This window comes from Prionailurus bengalensis, chromosome C1, assembly GCF_016509475.1.
Source record: "Prionailurus bengalensis isolate Pbe53 chromosome C1, Fcat_Pben_1.1_paternal_pri, whole genome shotgun sequence".
In the NCBI taxonomy this organism is placed as follows: domain Eukaryota; kingdom Metazoa; phylum Chordata; class Mammalia; order Carnivora; family Felidae; genus Prionailurus; species Prionailurus bengalensis.
This window is the reverse complement of record NC_057345.1, coordinates 108600411-108624071: the sequence shown is the minus strand read 5'-3', so window position 1 is coordinate 108624071 and position 23661 is coordinate 108600411. Positions and strand designations below refer to the sequence as shown.

The window sequence follows — 23661 nt, the reverse complement described above, 5'->3', positions numbered from 1 at the left end:
TATTAAACTCTTCCAAAAAATTGAAGAAGAGGGGACCCTCCCTAACTTACTTTAAAAGGCAGCATTATCCTGATACCAAACCCAGATATAGACACTACAAGAAAAGAAAACTAAATTCCTGATGAATATAGATACAAACATTTGCAAAAAATAGTAAACTAGGGGTGCCCAGATGGCTCAGTCAGTTGAATGTTCCACTCTTGATTTCGTCTCAGGTCATGATCCCCAGATCATGGGATCAGGCCCTTCATGAGGCTCCTCGCTAAGTGTGAAGCCTGCTTGAGATTCTCTCTCCTCCCTCCCCATACCTCCCTACTCACATTCTCCTCTCTCTCTCTCTCTCTCTCAATTAAAAAATATATATATTAGCAAACTGATTTCAATAACATATTAAAAGAATCATACACCATAACCAGGTAGGATTTATCCTTGGAATGCAAGCATGGTTCAGCATACACAAATCAATCAATGTGATAAGCTACATTAATAGAATAAAAGAAAAAATAATATAATCATTTCAATAAATGATTGAAAAATCTGTTGACAAAATACAACATCCTTTATGATAAAAATAATTCTCAACAAATTGGGTGTACAAAGAACATACCTCAACATAATAAAGACCAATGGAACAGAATGAAGAGCCCAGAAATAAATCCAAACTTATATGGCCATTTATTATTTGACAAGAGAGACGAGAATACTCAATGGGGAAAGGATAGTCTCTTCAACAAACGGTGTTAGGAAAACTGGGTAATCAAATGCAGAAAAAAAGAAATTGGAACCTTATTTTAAGCCATTCACAAAAATTAACTTAAAATGGGTTAAAAACAAACATAATTCCTGATGCCATAAAAATATCAGAAGAAAACATAGGGAAGAACCTCATCACAATGATTTTTTAGTTAACACACCAAAAGCACAAGAAATAAGACGCAAAAATGAATGAGACTACATCAAACTAAAAAGCTTACATATAGAAAAAGAAGCAATCAACAAAATGAAAAGGCAACCTAGAGAAGGGGAGAAAATATTTGCAAATCTGTATCTAATAACATGTTAATATCCAAGATATATTAAAAAATAAACAACTCCTACAACTCAATGACAAAAACCAAACAATTGGATTGAAAAATGGGCAGAGAAACTGAATAGAAATTTTTCCAAGACGACATTCAAATGGCCAACAACTACATGAAGAGGTGCTCAACATTGCTAATTATCAGGGGAACGGATGCCAAAACCACAATGAGATATCACCTCACACTTGTCAGAACGGCTATCAACAAGAAGACAAGAGATAACAAGTTGGCAAGGAAGTGGAGAAAAGGGAACACTGTACACTGATGGTTGGAATGCAAATTGATATAGCCACTATGGAAAACAGTACGGGTTTTTGAGGTTCTCAAAAAACTAAAAATAGAATTACCAAATGATTCACCAATCCCACATCTGAGTATGTATTTAAAGGAAATGAAAACAGGATATTGAAAAGATATCTGCATCTCTATGTTTACTTCAGCATTATTGATGGAAATAACCCAAGCAGAAAAAGAAGATGTATATATACATAGGCACACAATGAAATATTATTCAACCATAAAAAAGAAGAAAATTGTACCATTGATAACAACATGAATGGACCTTGAAGGCATCATGCTTAGTAAGATAAGCTGGACAAAGACAAAAACTGTACGTCACTCACACATAGAATTCAAAGAAGGCAAGTTCATACAAATGGAGAGTAGATATAGCATAGAAAATTGTTAAAGGATTCAATATTGCAACTGGAAGATTAGAGTTTTGCATGGCATAATGATTACAGATAGCAGTACTGTATTATATACCTCAAAATTGCTAAGAGACTGGATCTGAAATGTTTTAATCATAATAAAGAAATGATAATTATGTGTTGTGTCAGTGGTGTTAGTTAAAGCTATATTGGTGATCATATTGCAATATATAAATGTATCTAATCAACATATTGTACACCTTAAACATATACAATATTATATGTCAATGATATCTCAATTAACTAAAGAAAATATGCATGTGCAATGATAAGTGTAGGATAAATAACTAGGAACAGAATCCTGGGTCAGGTGTATGAGTAAAAACGCTCATATGGGCTAAGATTTGTGAGCATGTGATTTAACACCAGACTGCCTGAGTTTGAATCCCAATTCTACTACTTATTAGATGTGTGATGTTGGAGAAGGTACTTAACTTCTCTCTCTGTGTCTGACTTTCCTAATCTGTAAATGGGAAAGATGACATGGTGTCTATCACACAGCGTTATTATTGTGTGAATTTTAAACATTGTTAGTTACTGCAAATTGCCCTCCCTAGAGTTTAGAACAATTTATAATCTTACAACCCATGCTTATCACAGTCGTCAAAAAAAAGGTATTCTTTTTTTTTTTTAATATGTGAAATTTATTGACAAATTGGTTTACATACAACACCCAGTGCTCATCCCAAAAGGTGAATTTTTATCAATTCAAGAAGTGGAAAATGTTATGTCATTGTTTTATTTTCCATGTCTATTGTATTAGTGTAGTGAATCACCTTTTCAAAAACTCATAAGACTTGACTAGTTTCTTTTATGTGCACCGGGTATATGTTTTTCAGCAGTTTTTAATTGTGTGATTTGGGGTTAAACTTATGGACTATATAATACATATACATATGTATATATTATATATATATTATAGACTATATATATTATGGACTATATATATATTTATATATATATATTTAATGTTTATTCATTTTTTTTTAAATTTTTTTTTTCAATATTTATTTTTGGGACAGAGACAGAGCATGAACGGGGGAGGGGCAGAGAGAGAGGGAGACACAGAATCGGAAACAGGCTCCAGGCTCTGAGCCATCAGCCCAGAGCCCGACGCGGGGCTCGAACTCACAGACCGCGAGATCGTGACCTGGCTGAAGTCGGACGCTTAACCGACTGCGCCACCCAGGCGCCCCTAATGTTTATTCATTTTTGAGAGACAGAGATAGAGCGTGAGTTGGGGAGGGGCAGAGAGAGAGGGAGATACAGAATCCGAAGCAGTCTCCAGGCTCTGAGCTGTCATTAACAGAGCCCAACGCAGGGCTTGAACCCATGGACCATGAGATCATGACCTGAGCTGAAGTCAGAAGCTCAACCAACTGAGCCACCCAGGCGCCCCTGGACCTTATATTTTAAGGAAACCACTCATTTTTGAGATCAGTAGCAAGTATTTTGTCACAACTTTTGATTTGTCTTTTGACTTTACTTATGGTATTTTTCCCTTCTGTAGAGTTTTATAGCTTTAGATAAGTAAATCAATTAATATTTCCTTGTAACACTTCTGTGTTCTATATCCCATTTAAGAAGGCTTTCTACTGCCTTTGATGGCTTTATTTTTATATTTAAATATTTCTTTCATGTGAGATTGTTTTTAAAGCTAGATGGCCTCCCAGGTGTCCTAAAATAATTGAATAATTCATCATTTCTCACTGATATAGAATGATGCCTTTACTATCTGTTATCTATCATCTATCTATCTATCTATCTAGCATCCATTTACCATCTATATTATCTTATCATATTATTTTATCTTATCTAGGATTGGGAACAAAGGGAAGTGATTGGGGTTACCAGACCTAGAAGCTCAGTGAAGAGGTTTTGTGTCACTGAAACTCAGACTCTCAGAGGAAGAGGTGCTGTCTGATGATGATACTTCTGAGGGACACAAAGAGAGAGAATCCAAAAGGGTGGAAACTGGAACAAATTGTTACTGCTGAGGTAAAGGGCTATTATTGAGGTGATGCAGACAAGAACAGGGAGCAAAACTGGAAGGGTCAGTATTTTATTCCTCCTTGTGCCCTCCATTCTCTCTCTAGGACCCTTTTGGACAGAGTTTAACAAGAGACGAGCGGGCAAAGGAGAGTGTGGCTTGAGAGCCCAGCTCCAGCATCACAAAGATAAGTATAAAGGGTGGGAATTTTTGCAGGGGGACAATAGCTTACTAACCTGCATGCCATATGTTTTAGAACTACTTCTGGACTTTCTATTTTGTTCTGTTCTTCTGACAGTTCATGTGCTAGTACCACATTGTTTTATGTCTCTGCTATGACTAGTGCCCACTCATTAGTCTTCTTTTTCCGAATATTCCCCGTTCCTTTATCTTTGTTCACTATTTCTTTTTCCCAAAGCAACATTGCTGTAAGTATGGATTGGTATAATGTTAAACCTATCAATTGGTAGAAATAATTGTCCAGTGTATGATGTAGAATATTCAGGACAGGGCTTTCTATGAGTTCAAGGCTTCTTTGTTGTTGCTTAAACCCATAATTTATAACACCCCCACTTTCTGGACCAAATTCTGTATAAGTTCATGTTCTTAGTCGCCAGCAACAGAACTGTCCTCTGACTGGTTCATCCAGAGAAAAGACTGCACTGAAAAATTTTGAGTAGGTCTCAGAATTTTCAACAGCCCTGCAGAACAAGACACAGAGGCCATGTAGCCATAACCCAGCCCAAACCATAGTACCTCCTCTGCTCCTGGCAAGGTGAGGCTGTGGCTTGCACATTGACCACCCAGCATGGACCTGGCTCTTCTGCTGTCATCACTGGCTCCTGTTTCCATGTATGGGTTGGGGACATCCCACCAAACAAGCCCAAGTCATGCACCCACCACTGGCAGGACAAACTGTAAGGGAGGGGAAGCAGAATCTGGATGTTCTAACTTCCCAAAACATATCGAGAGAGTGCAGAGCTCTCTCATCCAGGTGTCCACAGATGGCTTCCATTGAGCCTACAAATGAGAAAATCTGTGTCCCATTGTCCAAGACTTCCCTGCCATTAACGGGAAAGTTAATATACATGCTCATCTCTGGGCCAGTAACAGCCAGTTACAGTTGCCCTAGAAATGCTTGTTCTCTTGACCACATTCCTTATCCTCTCTAGGTCTTTACCTTCTCATATATAAAGGGAGGTAGAAAGGTGGGAGAGCTGAAGAAGGAAAGGCTGTAGGTCATGTATTTTATTAATTCTTTTGTTTAACACAGCATATGTTAAACAGTATGTATAAGTTCTATGCAATTTTAAATATAAGAAATGGAACAAATACTGTGGACCCTGCTTATAAAATATATTAAACATAATTTAGAAAATCCCTGTTATCTCCAGTGACATCTTCTTCCTTCCCACATATAGTCTTTTTTCTGAATTTTGTGTTAATCACATTCTCTTTTATACTTTCCAAACATAAGCATGTATTGGTAAACTTCATGTTGTTTAATCTTCTCCATTTCCTTCTGCTTTATAGAAACGAAACTGGAAAATATGTATTCTTCTGTCACTTGCTTTTTCCAGCAACAATATCCTTATGAGATTCACCAATGTTAATGTGTACGCTCTTTGTTCACTTTTCAATGCTGTATAGTGTTCTGTTGTATGAATATTCCATAATGCATTTACCCATTCTTTTTTTCCTGGCCATTGGTGTCATTTTCCATTTTTAGCTATAGTAGCAGTGCTGCCGTGAACACAAAATACCTGACAAATGTTTCTCTAGGGACTGTATCTTGAAATGTAATTCCTGGATTATAGAGTAGGGCATCTTCAACCTTGTTATTTTCCAAAATGGCTTTAAATTGCTATAGTAACCCTCCCTGTATCCTTGTCCCTTGTAATGTGATTTGGAGCTTCTCCCATCAGGAGGTAGAGTCTGTTGTTTCATCCCTTGACTGTGGGGTGGTGCTGTTCTTTATCCAACAGAATGTGTTGGAAGTAATGGTGTGCTTGTTCCAAGTCTCTGAGTACTTCCCCTCCCTTGAAACTTCCACTGCCATGTGAACTGCCCAGGTTAATCTGTGGTAGATGTGACTATGGGGAGCAGAGAAGAGCCATCCATAACCAAACCCACTGTATTATTTTCCTATTGCAGTTGTAACAAATTACCAAAACTTAGTTGTTAAAAATAATACAAATTTATTATCTTACAGTTCTGAAGATCAGAAGTCAAACATGGGTCTTACTAAACTAAAATTGAAGTGTCTTTTGGAGATCATAAGGGAGAATCTATTTTCTTTTCTTGTCTACCTTTTAGAAACCTCCCACATTCTGTGGAAGATGGCCGCTTCTCCATTTCAAAGCCAGCAGTATAGCATCTTCAAACAGTTCCCCCTCTCTGGCTTGTGATTCCATCATCACATCTCCTGCTATCCTCCTGTTTCCTTACTTCTTTGTAAGAATCTTTGTGATTACATTGGGCCCAGGCAGATAATCCAGGACAATCCTCCCTTTTCAGGATTCCATCTGCAAAATCCTGATGAGACACAGCCATTGCTAACTGATAACATACATGTTTTATCTTCAGTTTCTTAATTTGGATACTAGCTCATTAATTTTGAGACTTTTTCCTTTTGGATAGAGCATATATGATTATGTATTGTCCTCTAAATTCTGCTCACATGTCAAAATTTTTGATATTTAATATTTTATTGTTATTCAATTCTAAACATTTTCTAAGTTCCAATATTAATGAACTGGTTTTTGGTCCATGAGTTGCTTAGATCATGGCTTTTAAATTTCCAAGCATACAGCAAAGGAAACAACCAACAAAACTAAAAGGCAACCAATGGAATGGGAAAAGATATTTGCAAATGACATCTCAGACAAAGGGCTAGTATCCAAAATCTATAAAGAGCTCACCAAACTCCACACCTCAAAAACAAATAACCCAGTGAAGAAATGGGCAGAAAACATGAATAGACACTTCTCTAAAGAAGACATCCAGATGGCCAACAGACACATGAAAAGATGCTCAACGTCGCTCCTCATCAGGGAAATACAAATCAAAACCACACTCAGATATCACCTCACGCCAGTCAGAGTGGCCAAAATGAACAAATCAGGAGACTATAGATGCTGGAGAGGATGTGGAGAAACGGGAACCCTCTTGCACTGTTGGTGGGAATGCAAATTGGTGCAGCCACTCTGGAAAACAGTGTAGAGGTTCCTCAAAAAATTAAAAATAGACCTACCCTATGACCCAGCAATAGCACTGCTAGGAATTTACCCAAGGGATAGAGAAGTACTGATGCATAGGGACACGTGTACCCCAATGTTTATAGCAGCACTCTCAACAATAGCCAAATTATGGAAAGAGCCTAAATGTCCATCAACTGATGAATGGATAAAGAAATTGTGGTTTATATACACAACGGAGTACTACGTGCCAATGAGAAAGAATGAAATATGGCCCTTTGTAGCAACATGGATGGAACTGGAGAGTGTGATGCTAAGTGAAATAAGCCATACAGAGAAAGACAGATACCATATGGTTTCACTCTTATGTGGATCCTGAGAAACGTAACAGAAACCCATGGGGGAGGGGAAGGAAAAAAAAAGAGGTTAGAGTGGGAGAGAGCCAAAGCATAAGAGACTCTTAAAAACAGAACAAACTGAGGGTTGATGAGGGGTGGGAGGAAGGGGAGGGTGGGTGATGGGTATTGAGGAGGGCACCTTTTGGGATGAGCACTGGGTGTTGTATGGAAAACAACTTGACAATAAACTTCATATATTGAAAAAAAATAAATTTCCAAGCATATTTTAATTATATTTTTCATATTTATTTCTAACTTAATTGCACTGGACTCAGAAGACGTGGTCTGCACAAGAATTTCAATTGTTTGAAATTTACTTAGATTTGCTTTGTGGGTAGCATGTGGTCAATTTTCTTAATAATTTCAGACGTTTAGATATCCTATATATTCGCCAATTGTTGAGTGTCATATTTTAAATTTGTCCATTGGGTCAAGCTTGTCAATTGTGTTGTTCAAAATTCAATATCCTTGTTTATTTTGCTTGCTTGATCTACCAATTAAGGAGAAATGATCCCCAAATTCTTTAAGAGGGTTGATTTATTCATTTCTCCTCATGACTTTATCAATTTTGCTCTGTTATTCTGTGTTATTCTGTGTTATTTTTTTGTCCTGATAAACTGGGCCTCATATCATTATGCAATGAGCTTTTTTAGTAATGCTTTTCTTGCTTGAAAGTCTACTTTCTGTCTTCTGTTAGCTTACATTTAATGAGCATTTGCTTTCTGTATCTTTTTCTGTTCTTTTTACTTCCAGCTGTTCTCTGCTATTTATTTAGGGCTATCTTTTATAAATGACATATATCTGATTTAAAAGAAAACTGACAATATTGTCTACCCATCATCAAATTTTAGTCAATTTAAATGTATTGTTTTTGTACATTTAAACTAGTTGTTTGGATTCTATCATATTATTTTATGCTATTTTTCCTGACTTTTCTATATAGTTTTTCCTTTCTTGCTTTATTTTAGATGATTTCTGTTTTCTCTTATTGTATTTGTTCCATAGATTTTTTTGAAAGCTTTCCTCTTTTTGCCTACTCTGTTAGTGGTTACCTTGGGTATTTTAACATACTTGCTTAACAAAGTCTTAGATTAATATTTCTACCCTCGTCCTGAAGACTGCTAGAACTTTAGAATGATTTGTGTGCAATTATACCATCCCATTCATATGATATTTTTGTATGATACTTTTTTTAACCCCCTAATTAGACATTTTTATTGCTTTCATACAGCCAACCAGACCATGACTGTTCAGATTTATGCACATAGATTTCAATGTTTATTCCTCACCATTTTTTTCATGCACCTCAAATCATCCATGTGGAATAATTTTCCATCTGCCAGAAATATATCCTTTAAAATTTCTTTAATGTGCACTGTTAAGAATAATGTCTTTTGGGTTTTGTGTTCTATAATGATTTTTATTTTGCTTTCTGAAAAGATTGTTTTCCCATGTGTAGAATTCCAGATCAACAGTTATTTCTCTCATTACATCAGACTTTTGCTGTTTTTGTCAGAAGTCAGCTGTCTTTTAAATTGTTATTCTTTTGTCTCTTATCTCTACCTGCTTTAAATAGCTTGTCTTTGTATTCAGTTCCCTGCAGTTTCACATGATGTGCTTCAGGTGGATTATTTGTCATCTGTAGTATTTGTAACTAGTTAAGAGTTCTTGGGTCTGAGGTTTGATATCTTTCAAACATCTGAAAAATTATCAGATATTATGTCTTTAAGTATTTTCCTTTCCACGTTGTCTCCATTGTATTCTTAGATGTCAGTCTTTTCTATTCTAAATACAATGTCTCTTAATCTCTCATTTATATTTTTTTATTTCTTTGTCACTCTAGGCTGAATTTTAGATCATTTATTTAAACCTATCTTCCAGATTTCAAAATATCTCTTCAGTTGTGTCTAATATACTTTTTTTGTATTGCATAAAAGATTTATTAACATAACTTCGGAGAGTTCAAAATTAGCTGTGATGAAGAATCTGCTGCATACTATACTTTTTAACCCATTTTAAATATAACCCATCTTTTCCAATTCTAATTATTATGTAAATATTTTTATTTCTAGAAGTTCTATTTAATTTTTTTCCCTAATCTTCTCAGTTATTGTAAAAATGTATTACTCTTTATTCATATGCCCATGTCATTTTTCATGTCTTAAAACATATTGAGGGGTACCTGGCTGCCTCAGTGAGTAGAACGTGTGACTCTTGGTCTCAGGGCCATGAGTTCAAGCCCCACACTGGGCATGGAGCCTACTTAAAAACAAACAAACAAACAAACATTGAACATTTTTGTATTAGCCAAGTGTCTGACAGTTCAAGGAGCTGGATGGAGTATACTGCTGCTATCTTTTTTCTTCTCACTTTCTTTCATGGTGCCTTATTCTTTTGTGTGATTTTGTGAGTTTTGACTACATGCAATTCATTTTCTTTGGCATTCTTTTACCAGGGAAATTCTTTGAAGCATGAGCTGAAGCTCTAGTCCTACAGAAGAGCCACATCAACCACAGTATGAGGTTTGTTGACCACAAAAATAATTTGAAACCTAGTTCTAGTCCTGTCTGAAGGGTAGCTTCTATTTAAGAATTCTTGAGGAATTTTCTTCCTCTTCTGCACAGCACCAATATCAAGGCAGTAAAGTCCTTGCTGTTTGTTAGTTGTCATATATCCTTGTTCTGAGACTATAATCGTTTGGGGTTCCAGCTTTATAGATGTCTTCATGACACTCCCTGGTATAGATGGGTCCTAGGTTTGCTCTCCTCCCTCTCACATCCTGAGAAGCTACCCAAATGGAGGTTCCTGGTCCCAGATTCAGCAAATCTGCTTGCTTACACTTCAGGTTCAGATTACTTTCAGTAATCTTTTGGTTTCTGTGTGTTTGTCAGCAACATGCTTTGTCAGTGGCCTTGGAGGATATGGGGGAAACCATTGGAAAGGCACAGATCTGGCCTCAGCTTCACTTTGATCAGAGCTCTGCTGAGTCATTTTACTTGCTTCAATTTTCAGGTAGGGCTTCAGTGAGAAGTTAGCTTTCTCTACTTAAAAACTTTTTTATTTTTTTTTTATTTTTTTTTTCAACGTTTATTTATTTTTGGGACAGAGAGAGACAGAGCATGAACGGGGGAGGGGCAGAGAGAGAGGGAGACACAGAATCAGAAACAGGCTCCAGGCTCTGAGCCATCAGCCCAGAGCCCGACGCGGGGCTCGAACTCATGGACCGCGAGATCGTGACCTGGCTGAAGTCGGACGCTTAACCGACTGCGCCACCCAGGCGCCCCTACTTAAAAACTTTTGAAATGTTGAATGCTGAGGTCATCTTAAAGGTCCTGTTGCACAAGTATATTACAGTTCTCTGGAGTTGATGATAATTGAACGCTGATGCATCCAACATGTAATTTTTAACCTCAGTTTGCCAAACTGTGAAATTTGTAGCTCTTAAAAATGGTGAAGATGTCACTGTGCCTCCTGGAGGAGAAGTGGCCCCCGACCATCCCCAACAGCTACCAGTAGTGGAGTGTATACAAGTATGGGAGCATGGCACGAGGAGCATCATTAGCACCTCGCTGTTGGCTGCCATGAGCCACACATGAGTTTTGGCATCAATGTGGTTGTACTTGGTTAGCATGATATCCAGGCAAAACACCATAACAGGGCTAACGTACAGTATGAGTAGCACTGTATGGATGAGCAGGGTGCCTATGGCCCAGGAATAGCCCTGGACCCAGATGCCTGAAGTCCTGGTCTCTGCATAGATCCTCCAGAAGCAGTAGGTGATGAGACCTGTGCATAGAAAGTGAATGCATAAAATGTAGGTGTGGGTAATAGTGACCAGGGGGCCACAGCCTGGCTCATTGCACAGGGTCAGCTGCAGGATGCATAAGGCCCCTTGTTTCTCTAAACTGGCATCTTGCTGCTTGCTAAGCCAAATGAGACATGTAGAGAAGAATTAGGCCAGCAGCCAGATGAGGGCCACCACTTTCTGGACAGCCTCACAGGACATGAAGGAGAAGCAGCACAAAGGATAACCAACTGCCAGGTAGGTGTGCAGCACGGTGGCCATGAAAGACAGGATGGAGACAGCACGGAGACAGGCACCCTGAGGTCCCCAAGGTTTAGGAGGTGTTGCTGGCTAACGTGGCCTGCTGATGAGCTGGTCAGAGGCTGGCCAGGCTGTTGTGTCCAGGGGGAAGGGTGCCAACTGAACCCCCAGGCTTCCTGGCAGGAATGGCAGGCTTTCTCACAGGCGGTTGGTTCTGTACCCGCCCAAGGTATAGATCTCCCCTGCAGGATCCTCATGGTGCTACTCCTCTGCAAAAATGTTGAGCTTGAGCAGGTCTTAGGGATGACTGTTTAACAAAAATAAAACAACAAAGCAAAATTCTGCTCATACAGGGCTTTCTACATTCATGCATAGCTGTCAGCTGTCCTGGCTGCATGTGTGTGGGCACATCTAAACGGATCAGCCTATTGCCATGATTCACTGGTCACTGATCTCTGATCTCTTGAGAAGTGTCCCCCATTTTGATGTCCCCCAAACCCATCTGGTTGGCTAGCAGGGAGTGTGCAATGAATGCTCACCACATTGGATTGAATTCTGTGGTCATAGGCAGTCCTATCTGAAGGGAAGGAGCAGCCATCTGGGAACTAGGATTTCTGGACTGTGGAACAGGCCTAGCTTCCGTCTGAGGCTGCACATGACAGGGCCTCAGGAAGTGGTACCAGGCTAGAGGGGCCTGGGTATGCTCACATAGGTGACCCTATGTGTGAATGTGTGTGTGTCCCACAACCCTTCTACACAGGACTCCACATGGGAGAGCATTCAGCTGCCCTCTTGTGGTGTCCCTGTGTGGCAAGACAGATACCCCACTTGGCAGAGGCTGCACAGATGCTAGAGGAAAGGGGCGGAAGGCAGGAGAGAGAAGAAGATGGGAGGTTCACAAGCAGCTGGGACATCACAGGTTATCCAGAAATGTATAGACGGTTATGTGCACTTGGTTGGGGCCCACAGTGGGGTGGCCTGGGAAAGAACAAGGCATGCTCCAGTTCAGGTAAGCAGGCTTTCTGTTATTGAGATCCTGGCTTTGAAACCTTAGGAAGCTTTGCTCATCTCTCTACATTTGTTTCCTTATCTGTGAAATGTGAGTGCTACCTATGCAGACCTCATGGAAATACTGCAAAAACCTAGAGGTTACATACTTAGTGCAATGTGTAGCCTGGGGTAAATGCTCAATACCAGAACACTAGCCCTTACCTTACCACACTCTCCAGAGGCTTGGGTCCTCTCTGCTCCACAGACCCCCTTGCCCTCACTGCAGAAGGAGTGCACTAAATGCTTCATGCCCCTAGGACCCCCACCCCATGCTGCCTGTGCCACACTCCTCCAGCCCCTCTCTGGCCCCACACCAGGCCCCAGCTTGACACCATACTGAGCCCAAGGAAGGAGCTGCTACAGAGCTATTGACTTCCTGAGCACAGGCGGAATGTTCTTAAGATTAGAGGGAGACAAAAATTTGAGACATTGAGCCACAAGAAGCCCAGCCTCACATCATGAATGTCACTTGGAACATATTCAGCAAGTGACACACCAGAGTCCTGCTTCATCCCTCAGCTAAGGGCCCTCTGACCACATAGGCATTTGCTTTCTGCCTCCCTTCTCTTTCTCAGCAGTGTCATAAGCTGAAGACTTCAGAGGAAATCTGGCTTTGCCTCTTATGATTAACTGTAGCCTTGGCTGAATTACTTTGCCCCTCTGGGTCTCCATGACCCCACTGGGGGCCCATGATAATACACCTGTCCTGGAGGCCTGCATCCAATTACACAAGTGCTGACAGTCACTGCCAAGTAGCTTCTTTCCTAAGAGTGCCCCATGGACAGAGCCTTGCCATAGAACATATCTGGGGTACAGGTAAGGGGAGACCCCCACTTAACTCCCACTCAACCCAGGGACCATGCCTTTCTTGAGGGTTTGTTACAGTATTTGAGGAGGAGCAGCAACTTCATCCTGAAGGTACACTATGGTAAAGACTCTAAGGGTTGTTCTGACAAAGTACATCTCCCTCCTCCAGAAAATTTGCAACGCCAGAGAGCTAACCCTGCCTCCCTATCTCCTCTGTCAGGGCCTGTGCTCCCCAGGGGGTCGCCCCTCAGAACTTAAGTGGCCCCAGGTCTGGGGAGGGAACAGAGCCCTGCCCTGCAGGTGTACTCTGAAGCCTGTATGCCTAGAGCTGGGCTGGAGGTAAGGCTGCCCCCTGCTGTCAGCCTTACAGATACCCTTGCCAGTCCCTGGCTGTCAGTCTTGCCCTCAGCAGGTGCTTGTCTTAGAATACAGATTCCCTGGGAGAGGGAAACCATTAAATGACAACCCTTCAGTAAAAATGTAACTGAAGGCTCAATCCTTCTGATAGCTGGTGACAGGCAACAGCTCCAGGGAAATGGAAAGTTAGTAACTCCCATGATGAATGAGCTGGTAAGTGTAGTAAGGAGCCTGCCTTACTGTTGAAAATCATGCACCACCCAGGTTGCCCTTTCTGGAAAAATCCAGACTAGCATGGATGTGGGGTCTCTGGTATCAGCCTTTCTCGAAGGTCAGTATGTGCTGACTGCTATAGGGATGACATAGCACTGCCCCTTCTTGGTTAGTGACATCAGCACCTTTAAATGCTCTATTCCCCTCCATTCTCTGATCTCAGTATGGGTCAGAACATGCCTGTCTGTACACGTTGTGGGTGCTATAGGAGACCACATACTGATACAGAGAAAATGAGCAGTACAGGTTAGCAAATCTACATGTCACTTTGGAAATAAAATCTTCACCATGTGTGGCATTTCAAAAGCCTCTGGCTCCTGGGACTGCCCTTGTCCAGGGACCAGACAGAAGGCACCATCCAGGAAGCTGGAGATAAGCTGAAACTATGGAAAAGCTTGATGCAAATTCAAACTGCCAAGTGGACAGGCCCCCAAGTCCTGCCCCCCAAGGGAGAGAGAAACTAAGTGACTGCACACAGCCTCACTGTGGGGCACCTACTGCATGCAAGCACCAGCACATGACATCATGGAAACACTACACTGAATCAGCAAGACAGCTTCTAGATGGGAAACTGAGACCAAAGGAGGTTAAGTGCCTTGCCATTGTGGGAAGGCTCAGGATGAGTACAAGCTGCCTTTCCCGAGACATGCAGAGTATTCATTGCTGCATCCCCCAGAGTTGGCAACAGAACAGGAATTACTGTAGTGTTAGCATGAAGCTCAGGTGTGTCAGGGTGTGGGCAGTTGAAGTGGCAGAAGTAGCCCCAAGCAGAACCTCTACCTCACATAGCTGTTCCCATAGACAGCCAGCAGCCAGGACTCTCAAGTTGAAGGGAATGATCTAAACAAGAGCTCTTGGGCTCCTAGCAGCAACACTATGTCCCTCAGCAATAGGCAGTGTCACCTGACTGGGCTGCAGGAATGAGGTCCTCATCGTCATATGCCTAGCTACATGCCTCTGTGTCAGGGAGAAACAAAGGAAACTTACAGTTGTACCTACTGGGTGCCAGGTAATTTTATACACATTGTTTCACCTTTGGGATTCTTTTTGAGGGTGAGGAAATTGAGGCAGATGTGAGATGAAGGCATTTTCTCAAAGGCATCCAGAAAATAGATGGCAGAACTCTGGTGTGTCTCACTCCACATCAAGTGTTGTTTCTTTCCATCCTTGCTCCATCAGTGTCCAGGACAGTCCTCTTGTCTCTACTGTCCTAGCAGGTATTGGTGCTGGACTCTTCACCACCATCACCATTTCCATCAGCATCTCAGTCAACACATCTTTTTTAAAATTTTTTAGATTACATTTTTGTTTTTTTGAGTATAGTTGACACACAGTGTTACATTAGTGTCAGGTGTGCAACCTAGTGATTCAACAAGTCTATATGTCATGCTGTGCTCCCCACAAATGTCACCACACAGCGCTGTTACAACACCCTTGACTATATTCTCTGTGGAAGCCTGTACCTCCCCTCACCTGTTTTGCACATTCCTCCACCCCCATCCCCTCTGGCAACCATCAGTTTGTTCTCTGTATTTATAGGTCTGGTTCTTTCTGTTTATTTGTTTATTCATTTTCAATCTACATATCTTCATCATCACCATTATTATCACCATGTCAGCATTACTGTCACCATCACATCGGTCTTATCCTTATTTCATCCCTGTTATCACTGTCCTCATCATCACATGATCATCACCATCGTCACTGTCACCATAATCTTCCTCCTCAACAGTCTTACCATAACAGGATCACTAGCATAGCATCAACATGTTGCTCCTATTTTAAATAAAACTCTTCTCATTGCTCTTAAGATAACGACTAAGGTCTTTGTCCTAATACATGAGACCAAGTGCAGCCCATCCCTTGCCCCTCCCTCCATCTTCAGTCTGTTCTCCAGCTCACTTCCCTCCTTTCCATTCCTTAAAGAACATGTGACTCTTGCTGCCTGGAAACATTGTTACCCCCCTTCCTTATCAGCCAGTTATCAGTTTGAAGGACTTTTTTGGCAAATGTCTCCTGCCTGCTGGAATGGATCACAGCTATCTTCTTTATACTCATATATTTCCACCCCTGCTTTTTTTTTTCTATTTACAACAATTTGTTTTAGTGTTTCCTTGTGTGAGTCACATCTAACTTTGTTATCAGAATCAGGTCCATAGAGGCTGTCCTGCTCATTAGCAGACCCTCAGTGCCTGTCACACAGAGAGGTCATGTAAATGCTAGGCTGAGGCTTAAAGTGGCTTGACCTGAAGGCCAGTTGCTGAGACAAGGAAAAGAGATGGGGTAGAAGTTCCAAATGAGGGACTCAGCTTGAGCAGAGCCAGGAAGATGAAGGACCCAACACTGCCAGGGCACTGCCTGTGGGCCACATGGGCTGTGGCAAGAAGGAGGAGGGGGGAAGCAATGAACACTGAAGAGCAACAAGACAAAACTTACCTACTATGAGGACAGAGCTGACATCCAGATGGACAATGGGCTGGAGGAGGCCTGGAGGCAGAGTGAGATTTCTTTGTGATGGACCAGATGTGTAGAAGAGGAATACTTTTGCAAAGACAGGTCCTAAGTTGACCGTTCCATTGGTAGATATGCCACTTTTTAAGAACTGTCCCTGAAATCCTAGAGGCCTTCACCATACTGACATCTTTAGAATTAGCAAATTTTCAGAGTACCTGCTGGCTTAATCAGTAGAGCATGCAACTCTTGATCTCAGGATCTTGAGTTCAAGCCCCACATTGAGTGTATAGCATACTTAAAAGAAAAATTATATATACATATAAAATATGTATAAATATAGGGGCGCCTGGGTGGCGCAGTCGGTTAAGCGTCCGACTTCAGCCAGGTCACGATCTCACAGTCCATGAGTTCGAGCCCCGCGTCAGGCTCTGGGCTGATGGCTCAGAGCCTGGAGCCTGTTTCTGATTCTGTGTCTCCCTCTCTCTCTGCCCCTCCCCTGTTCATGCTCTGTCTCTCTCTGTCCCAAAAATAAATAAACGTTGAAAAAAAATTTAAAAAAAAAAAATATGTATAAATATATACAAATATATACATATATATACATATATATATAGCAGAGTTTCAATCCATAATCAAGTAATATTGGAATGCCATCTGCATCTCCTGGTTAAACCTAGATTTTAAAAATAAAAAATATATACTGATGAAATATAAATTAAAACTCTGATAGCTCCCACAGGCCCTACTATTCTCTCCATCTCCTGTGTTCGGTTGTTGGCCTTGTTCTCTACCACACCGAGCTCCCTGAATGCAGGGCCACAGCTTATTTGCATTCAGCCCCTTTCAGATGGTGTTTCCAGGTCAGCACTCCTACCTGGTAAATCTTAGGATAATAAATAAATGGGTGATAACACCTGGAGCCTGGCTGGGGTAGCTGGGCCAGAAAGACCATAGTGTTTGGTCCTCATTACCTGTATGCAAACCTGAGTGTCTCTTCAGGGCTGGCCCAGGTCTCACCTTCTACACACACTAGGGTGTCCATTAACCTTTCTCCACATTGTAGTCAGAGAAACTTTTTTTTTAAATTTTTTAAATTTGTATTTATTTTTGAGAGAGAGAGAGAGAGGGCATGTGTAAGTGAGTGGGGGAGGGGCAGACAGGGAAGCAAAGGACCCAAAGCAGGCTCTGTGCTGAGAGTGGGGCTCAAACTCAACCAACTGTGAGATCATGACCTGAAGTTGGGCGCTTAGCCAACTGAGCCACACAGGCAACCCCAGAGGAACTTTTTATTCATGCAGTCACTGAGGCAGTAAGTAAAGATTATTTTATTGTATTTTAGCATGAAAAGCCTCTTTCGGGGCGCCTGGGTGGCGCAGTCGGTTAAGTGTCCGACTTCAGCCAGGTCATGATCTCGCGGTCTGTGAGTTCGAGCCCCACGTCAGGCTCTGGGCTGATGGCTCAGAGCCTGGAGCCTGTTTCCGATTCTGTGTCTCCCTCTCTCTCTGCCCCTCCCCTGTTCATGCTCTGTCTCTCTCTGTCCCAAAAATAAATAAACATTGAGAAAAAAATTAAAAAAAAAAAAAAAAGAAAAGCCTCTTTAACTGTGCATATAATTCTTACCATCTCATTTACCCCCTCCTGAAGTCCAAAAAGGCCCCATAAAGACTGGAAAATCATTCTCACTTCTGTCCCAGCTGAAGAAGTATTGGGACTGTGCCTCCCTGTGCAGCAGCTGCCCACGAGCCTCCCAGCCTTGTACACTCTGCTCTGCCCTCACCTGGTGCTCTCCTCCATAGCCAATTCCTTGGTTTCTTCCTGTCTCTTCTGTGGAGGCTGCTCCTTCCCATCTTCTGTAGACTCAGGCCCTCTTCTCACCTCACCCTGCTACTACTTAGGATTCATTTTGTTCATTTATTTAATTCTAAAAGTTAATATATAACACTATGTTCTTTTATTATCATTGTGAGCTATTTTAAATATATTGAAAAATGCAGAGAGGAACTAACAAATGTTCATGGGCCTACTATCCAGAATTAACAAATGTTTGTATTTTGCCATATTTGCTTCCAATAATTTTATATACTGTTTTAATGTTATATATATATATATACATAGATATATAAAATATAAAATATCGTATATTTTATATGCAATATATACATGTGTAGCATATAAGTATAAAAAAAACATTACACACATGGCTTACAGCTGCCTTTGTCACTATCCTCTGGCCTGCTCCCTTTCCTACCTCCCCAGGGGGAAGGCTCCATCCCAAATTTAGTCTATATTCCTCCTACCCATGCATTTGAACTTTCAATGCAAATACACAGTTCCCAAATCATATATAGTATTGGTGTTCATGTTTGGTGTTGAACTATGATTAATTCCACTATTGCCTTTTTTTACTTAATATTATACCTTGTAAGCCAGTGTTTTTCTTACACAGATTGTTCATTCTATGAAAATGCCCTACACACATGCACCCCAATGTTTACAGCAGTGCTATCGACAGTAGTCACAGTATGGAAAGAGCCCAAATGAGCCATCGATGGATGAATGAGTAAAGAAGATGCGGTATATATATACATATATGCAATGGAGTATTACTCAACAATCAAAATGAATGAAATTTTGCCATTTGCAACTATATGGATGGAACTAGAGGGTATTATGCTAAGTGAAATTAGTCAGTCAGAGAAAGGCAAATATCATATGATTTCACTCATATGCAGAATTTAAGATACAAAACAGATGAACATAAGGGAAGGGAAGCAAAAATAATATAAAAACAAGGAGGGGGACAAAACATAAGAGACTCTTAAATACAGAGAACAAACAGAATTGCTGGAGGGGTTGTGGGTGGGGGGATGTGCTAAATGGGCAAGGGACATTAAGGAAGACACTTGTTGGGATGAGTACTGGGTGTTACATGCAGGGGATGCATCACTGGATTCTACTCCTGAAATCATTATTAGACTATATGCTAACTAAATTGGATGGAAAGAAAGAAAGAAAGAAAATGAAAGAAAATGAAAATTTGCAAAATGAAAATTAAAGAAAGAAAGAAAGAGAAAATGCCTTACCACATTTCATTCTCTGTTTATACCACCACTCTATATCCTTTACCTATTGATGGATATTTATGTTATCTCCAATATAAGCAGAGCAGTGATGAGGATGCTGGATTGAGTCTCTTATGTGCATACATGATGTTTCTCTAGTAGCAATAATGATCAACCATAAGACATCATACATTCATCAGAATTTTCCTTTGGCAGGCAACATGTAGGCAGATACGTACCCCAAGAAATGGAGAATACCACTATGCACACAGTCCTGTCTCAGCCCTGAGCACCCACGGAAGAAAAGACATACAGAGGTCACATGGAGGGGAAAATGCACATGAATTCCAGTGGAGCAAACTCTTCTCAGCCCTGCCTTCCATGGCTGGGAGGGGAAGGTCATTATAGGGTCCTTGGATGCAATATTCCAGCTGCAAGCCATTGCTCCACAATGAGGCTGTGTCACAGACACCAGAACACAGCCTCTGCCTCTAGGAAGCTTGTTGTAATACAGCAAGAGGGTGGGAAAAGGACACTGCACACACAGGACAGAACAGGGGAAGACAATGTTTTTAAAACTCCCCACAAAGATGCAGCAAAGGCAGTCCTAAGAGGAAAATACATTGCAAGCCAGACCTATCTTAAGAAATAAGAAAAATCCCAGATACAAAATCTAACAGCACACCTAAAGGAACTAGAGCAGAACAACAAAGAAATGCCAAGGCCAGCAGAAGAGAATAAAGATCAGAGCAGAAATAAACAATATAGAATCCAAAAAAACCAGAACAGGTCAATGAAACTAAGAGCTGATTTTTTTGAAAAGATAACAAAATTGATAACCCCCTAGACAGACTTCTCAAAAAGAAAAGAGAGAGGACCCATATAGATAAACCCACAAATGAAAATGAAAATTAATCCCTCATAAATACAAACAATTATCAGAGAATACTATGAAAAATTATATGCCAACAAAATGGACAACATGGAAGAAATGGACAAATTCCTAGACACCTACACAATACCAAAACTCAAATGGTAAGTAATAGAAAATTTGAACAGACTCATAATTAGTGAAGAAACTGAAACTCTCCCAACAAATAAGAGTCCTGGGCCAGCTGGCTTCCCAGGGGAATTCTACCAGACATTTAAAGCAGAGTTAATACCTATCTGTCTAAAGCTGTTCCAAAAAATAGAAACAGAAGGAAAACTTCGGGACTCATTCTATGAAGCCAGCATTACTGTGATTCCCAAGCCAGAGACCCCACCAAAAAGGAGAATTACAGGCCAATTTCCCTGATGAACATGGATGCAAAAATTCTCAAGATACTAGCAAATCAAATTCAACAGCATATAAAAAGAATTATTCACCATGATCAAGTGGGATTCATCCTGGGCTGCAGGACTGGTTCAATATTCGCAAATCAATTAATGTGATATGTCACATTAATAAAAGAAAAGATAAGAACCATATGTTCCTGTCAATAGATCCAGAAAAGCATTTGATGAATTACAGCATCCTTTCTTAATAAAAACCCTCAAGAAAGTCGGGATAGAAGGAACATACCTAAACATCATAAAAGCCATATATGAAAAGGCCACAGCTAATATCATCCTCAATGAGGAAAAACCAAGGCTTTCCCCCTGAGATCAGGAACATTACAGGGATGTCCACTCTCACCATTGTTGCTTAACATAGTGTTGGGAGTCCTAGCATCAGCAGACAACAAAATGAAATAAAAAGCATCAAAATTGGCAAAGAAGTCAAACTTTCACTTTTTGCAGATGACATGATTACACAGAAAACCTGAAAGACTCCACCAGAAGGCTGCTAGAACTAATACGTGAATTCAGCAAAGTTGCAGGGTACAAAAATCAGTGTACATAAATCAGTTGCATTTCTATACACCAATAATGAAGCAACAGAAAAAGAAATAAACTGATCCTTTAGTTTACAATTGCACCAAGAACTATCAAATAACTAGGAATAAACCTAACCAAAGATGTAAAAGATCTATATGCTGAAAACTATAGAAAACCTATGAAGGAAATTGAATAAGACACAAAGAAATGGAAAACATTCCACGCTCCTGAATTGGAAGAATAAATATTGTTACAATGTCAATGCTACCCAAAGCAATCCACACATTCAATGCAATCCCAGTCAAAATTGCACCAGCATTCTTCTCAAAGCCAGAACAAACAATCCTAAAATGTGCATGGAACCACAAAAGACCCTGAATAGCCAAAGTAATGTTGAAAAAGAAAACCAAATCAGGAGCATCACCATTCCGGATTTTAGCCTCTACTACAAAGCTGTAGTCATCAAGACAGTATGGTAATGGCACAAAAACAGACATATAGACCAATGGAGTAGAATAGAGAACCCAGAATTGGACACAAATATAGGGCCAACTAATCTTTGACAAAGTAAGAAAGAGTATCCAAAGAAACAAAGACAGTCTCTTTAGCAAATGGTGCTGGGAGAACTGGACAGCAACATGCAGAAGAATGAAACTAGACCAACTTTCTTACACCATACACAAAAACAAATTCAAAATGGATGAAAAACCTAAATGTGAGACAAGAAGCCATCAAAACCCTAGAGGAGAAACTTCTTTGACCTCAGCCACAGCAATTTCTTTCTTGACACGTCTCCAAAGGCAAAGGGAATTAAAAGCAAAAATGAACTATTGGGACCTCATCAAGATAAAAACCTTCTGCACTGCAAAGGAAACAATCAACAAAACTAAAAGGCAACCGATGGGATGGGAAAATATATTTGCAAATGACATATAGGATAAAGGGTCAGTACCCAAAATCCATAAAGAACTTACTAATGTCAACACCCAAAAAACAAATAATCCAATGAAGAAATGGGCAGAAGACATGGATAGACACTTTTCCAAAGAAGACATCCAGATGGCTAACAGACACATGAAAAGATACTCATCATCTTCATCAGGGAAATACAAATCAAAACCACACTGAGATACCACCTCATACAGGTCAGAGTGGCTAAAATTAACAACTGAGGAAACAACAAATGCTGGCAAAGATGTGGAGAAACGGGAACCCTCTTGCGCTGTTGGTGGGAATGCAAACTGGTGCAGCCGCTCTGGAAAACAGTGTGGAGGTTCCTCAAAAAAATTAAAAATAGAACTACCGTACAAGTCAGCAATAGCACTATTGGCAATTTATCCAAAGGATACAGGAGTGCTGATTCATAGGGGCACATGTACCAGAATGTTTATAGCAGCACTTTCAACAATAGCCAAATTATAGAAAGAACATAAATGTCCATCAACTGACGGATGGATAAGGAAGATGTGGTTTATATATACAATGGAATACTCCTTGGCAATGAGAAAGAATGAAATCATGCCATTTGCAACAACGTGGATGGAACTGGAAGGTAGTATGCTAAGTGAAATGAGTCAGAAAAGACAGATATCATGTTTTCACCATATGTGGAATTTGAGAAACTTAGCAGAAGACCATGAGGGAAGGGAAGGGGAAAAATAGTTACAAACAGAGGGAGAGAGGCAAACCATAGGAGTCTCTTAAATACAGAGAACAAACTGAGGGTTGGTGGAGAGCAAGGGGGAGAGGGGAAAATGGGTGATGGTCTTTGAGGAGGATACTTGTTAGGATCAGCACTGGGTGTTGTATGTAAGCAATGAACCACCGGAATACACCTCCAAAACCAAGAACACACTATACACACTGTATGTTAGCCAATTTGACAATAAGTTGTATTTTAAAAAAGGAAAATAAAAATAAAATTTTCTCTTTCTGTTTTCAAGAATAAGAAAAGAAAAAGAAAAAATTGAATAGATGGACCAGTGAACAGAATGAAATATGATTGAAATTACATCTGGTTTCCCCTAGAAGTTGAACTATGAAGCACTTTATAGTCTGTGAACTAACCAGGCTGGGAGACTTATAGTGTTCCCCTAGAGCACGCTTATGTGCCTTTGGTCAGGGCTTGGTGTAACGTCCACATTCTCCACTAGACGGCGGTGTTTACTGTAGTGGGGCAGATGGTTGTGGTGCATGTACTGGTGTAAGTACATGTGAGGGAGAGGTGAAAATGGTGTCACCCAGTTACCTAGTCTCTAGTATCAGAACTCTGTGCTCTCGTCAACCAGCAATTGAGCGCTCCTCCTTTGTCTCCAGCTTCCATCCATTCCCCACTTCTATGCTGTCTGTGACCAAGCCATCAGCCTGCCAGGTGTC

The 23661-nt window shown here is 40.5% G+C and overlaps 1 protein-coding gene across 1 annotated transcript; it reads right to left on the bottom strand.

Moving 5' to 3' along the window:
- Positions 1-10787: 10787 nt before the first annotated feature.
- On the bottom strand, positions 10788-12721 carry GPR148 (G protein-coupled receptor 148). The gene is given in 3 exon segments (XM_043573359.1): positions 10788-10930; positions 10933-11479; positions 12635-12721. Coding segments are annotated over 3 exon segments (777 nt in total).
- Between the last annotated feature and the right edge of the window lie 10940 nt (positions 12722-23661).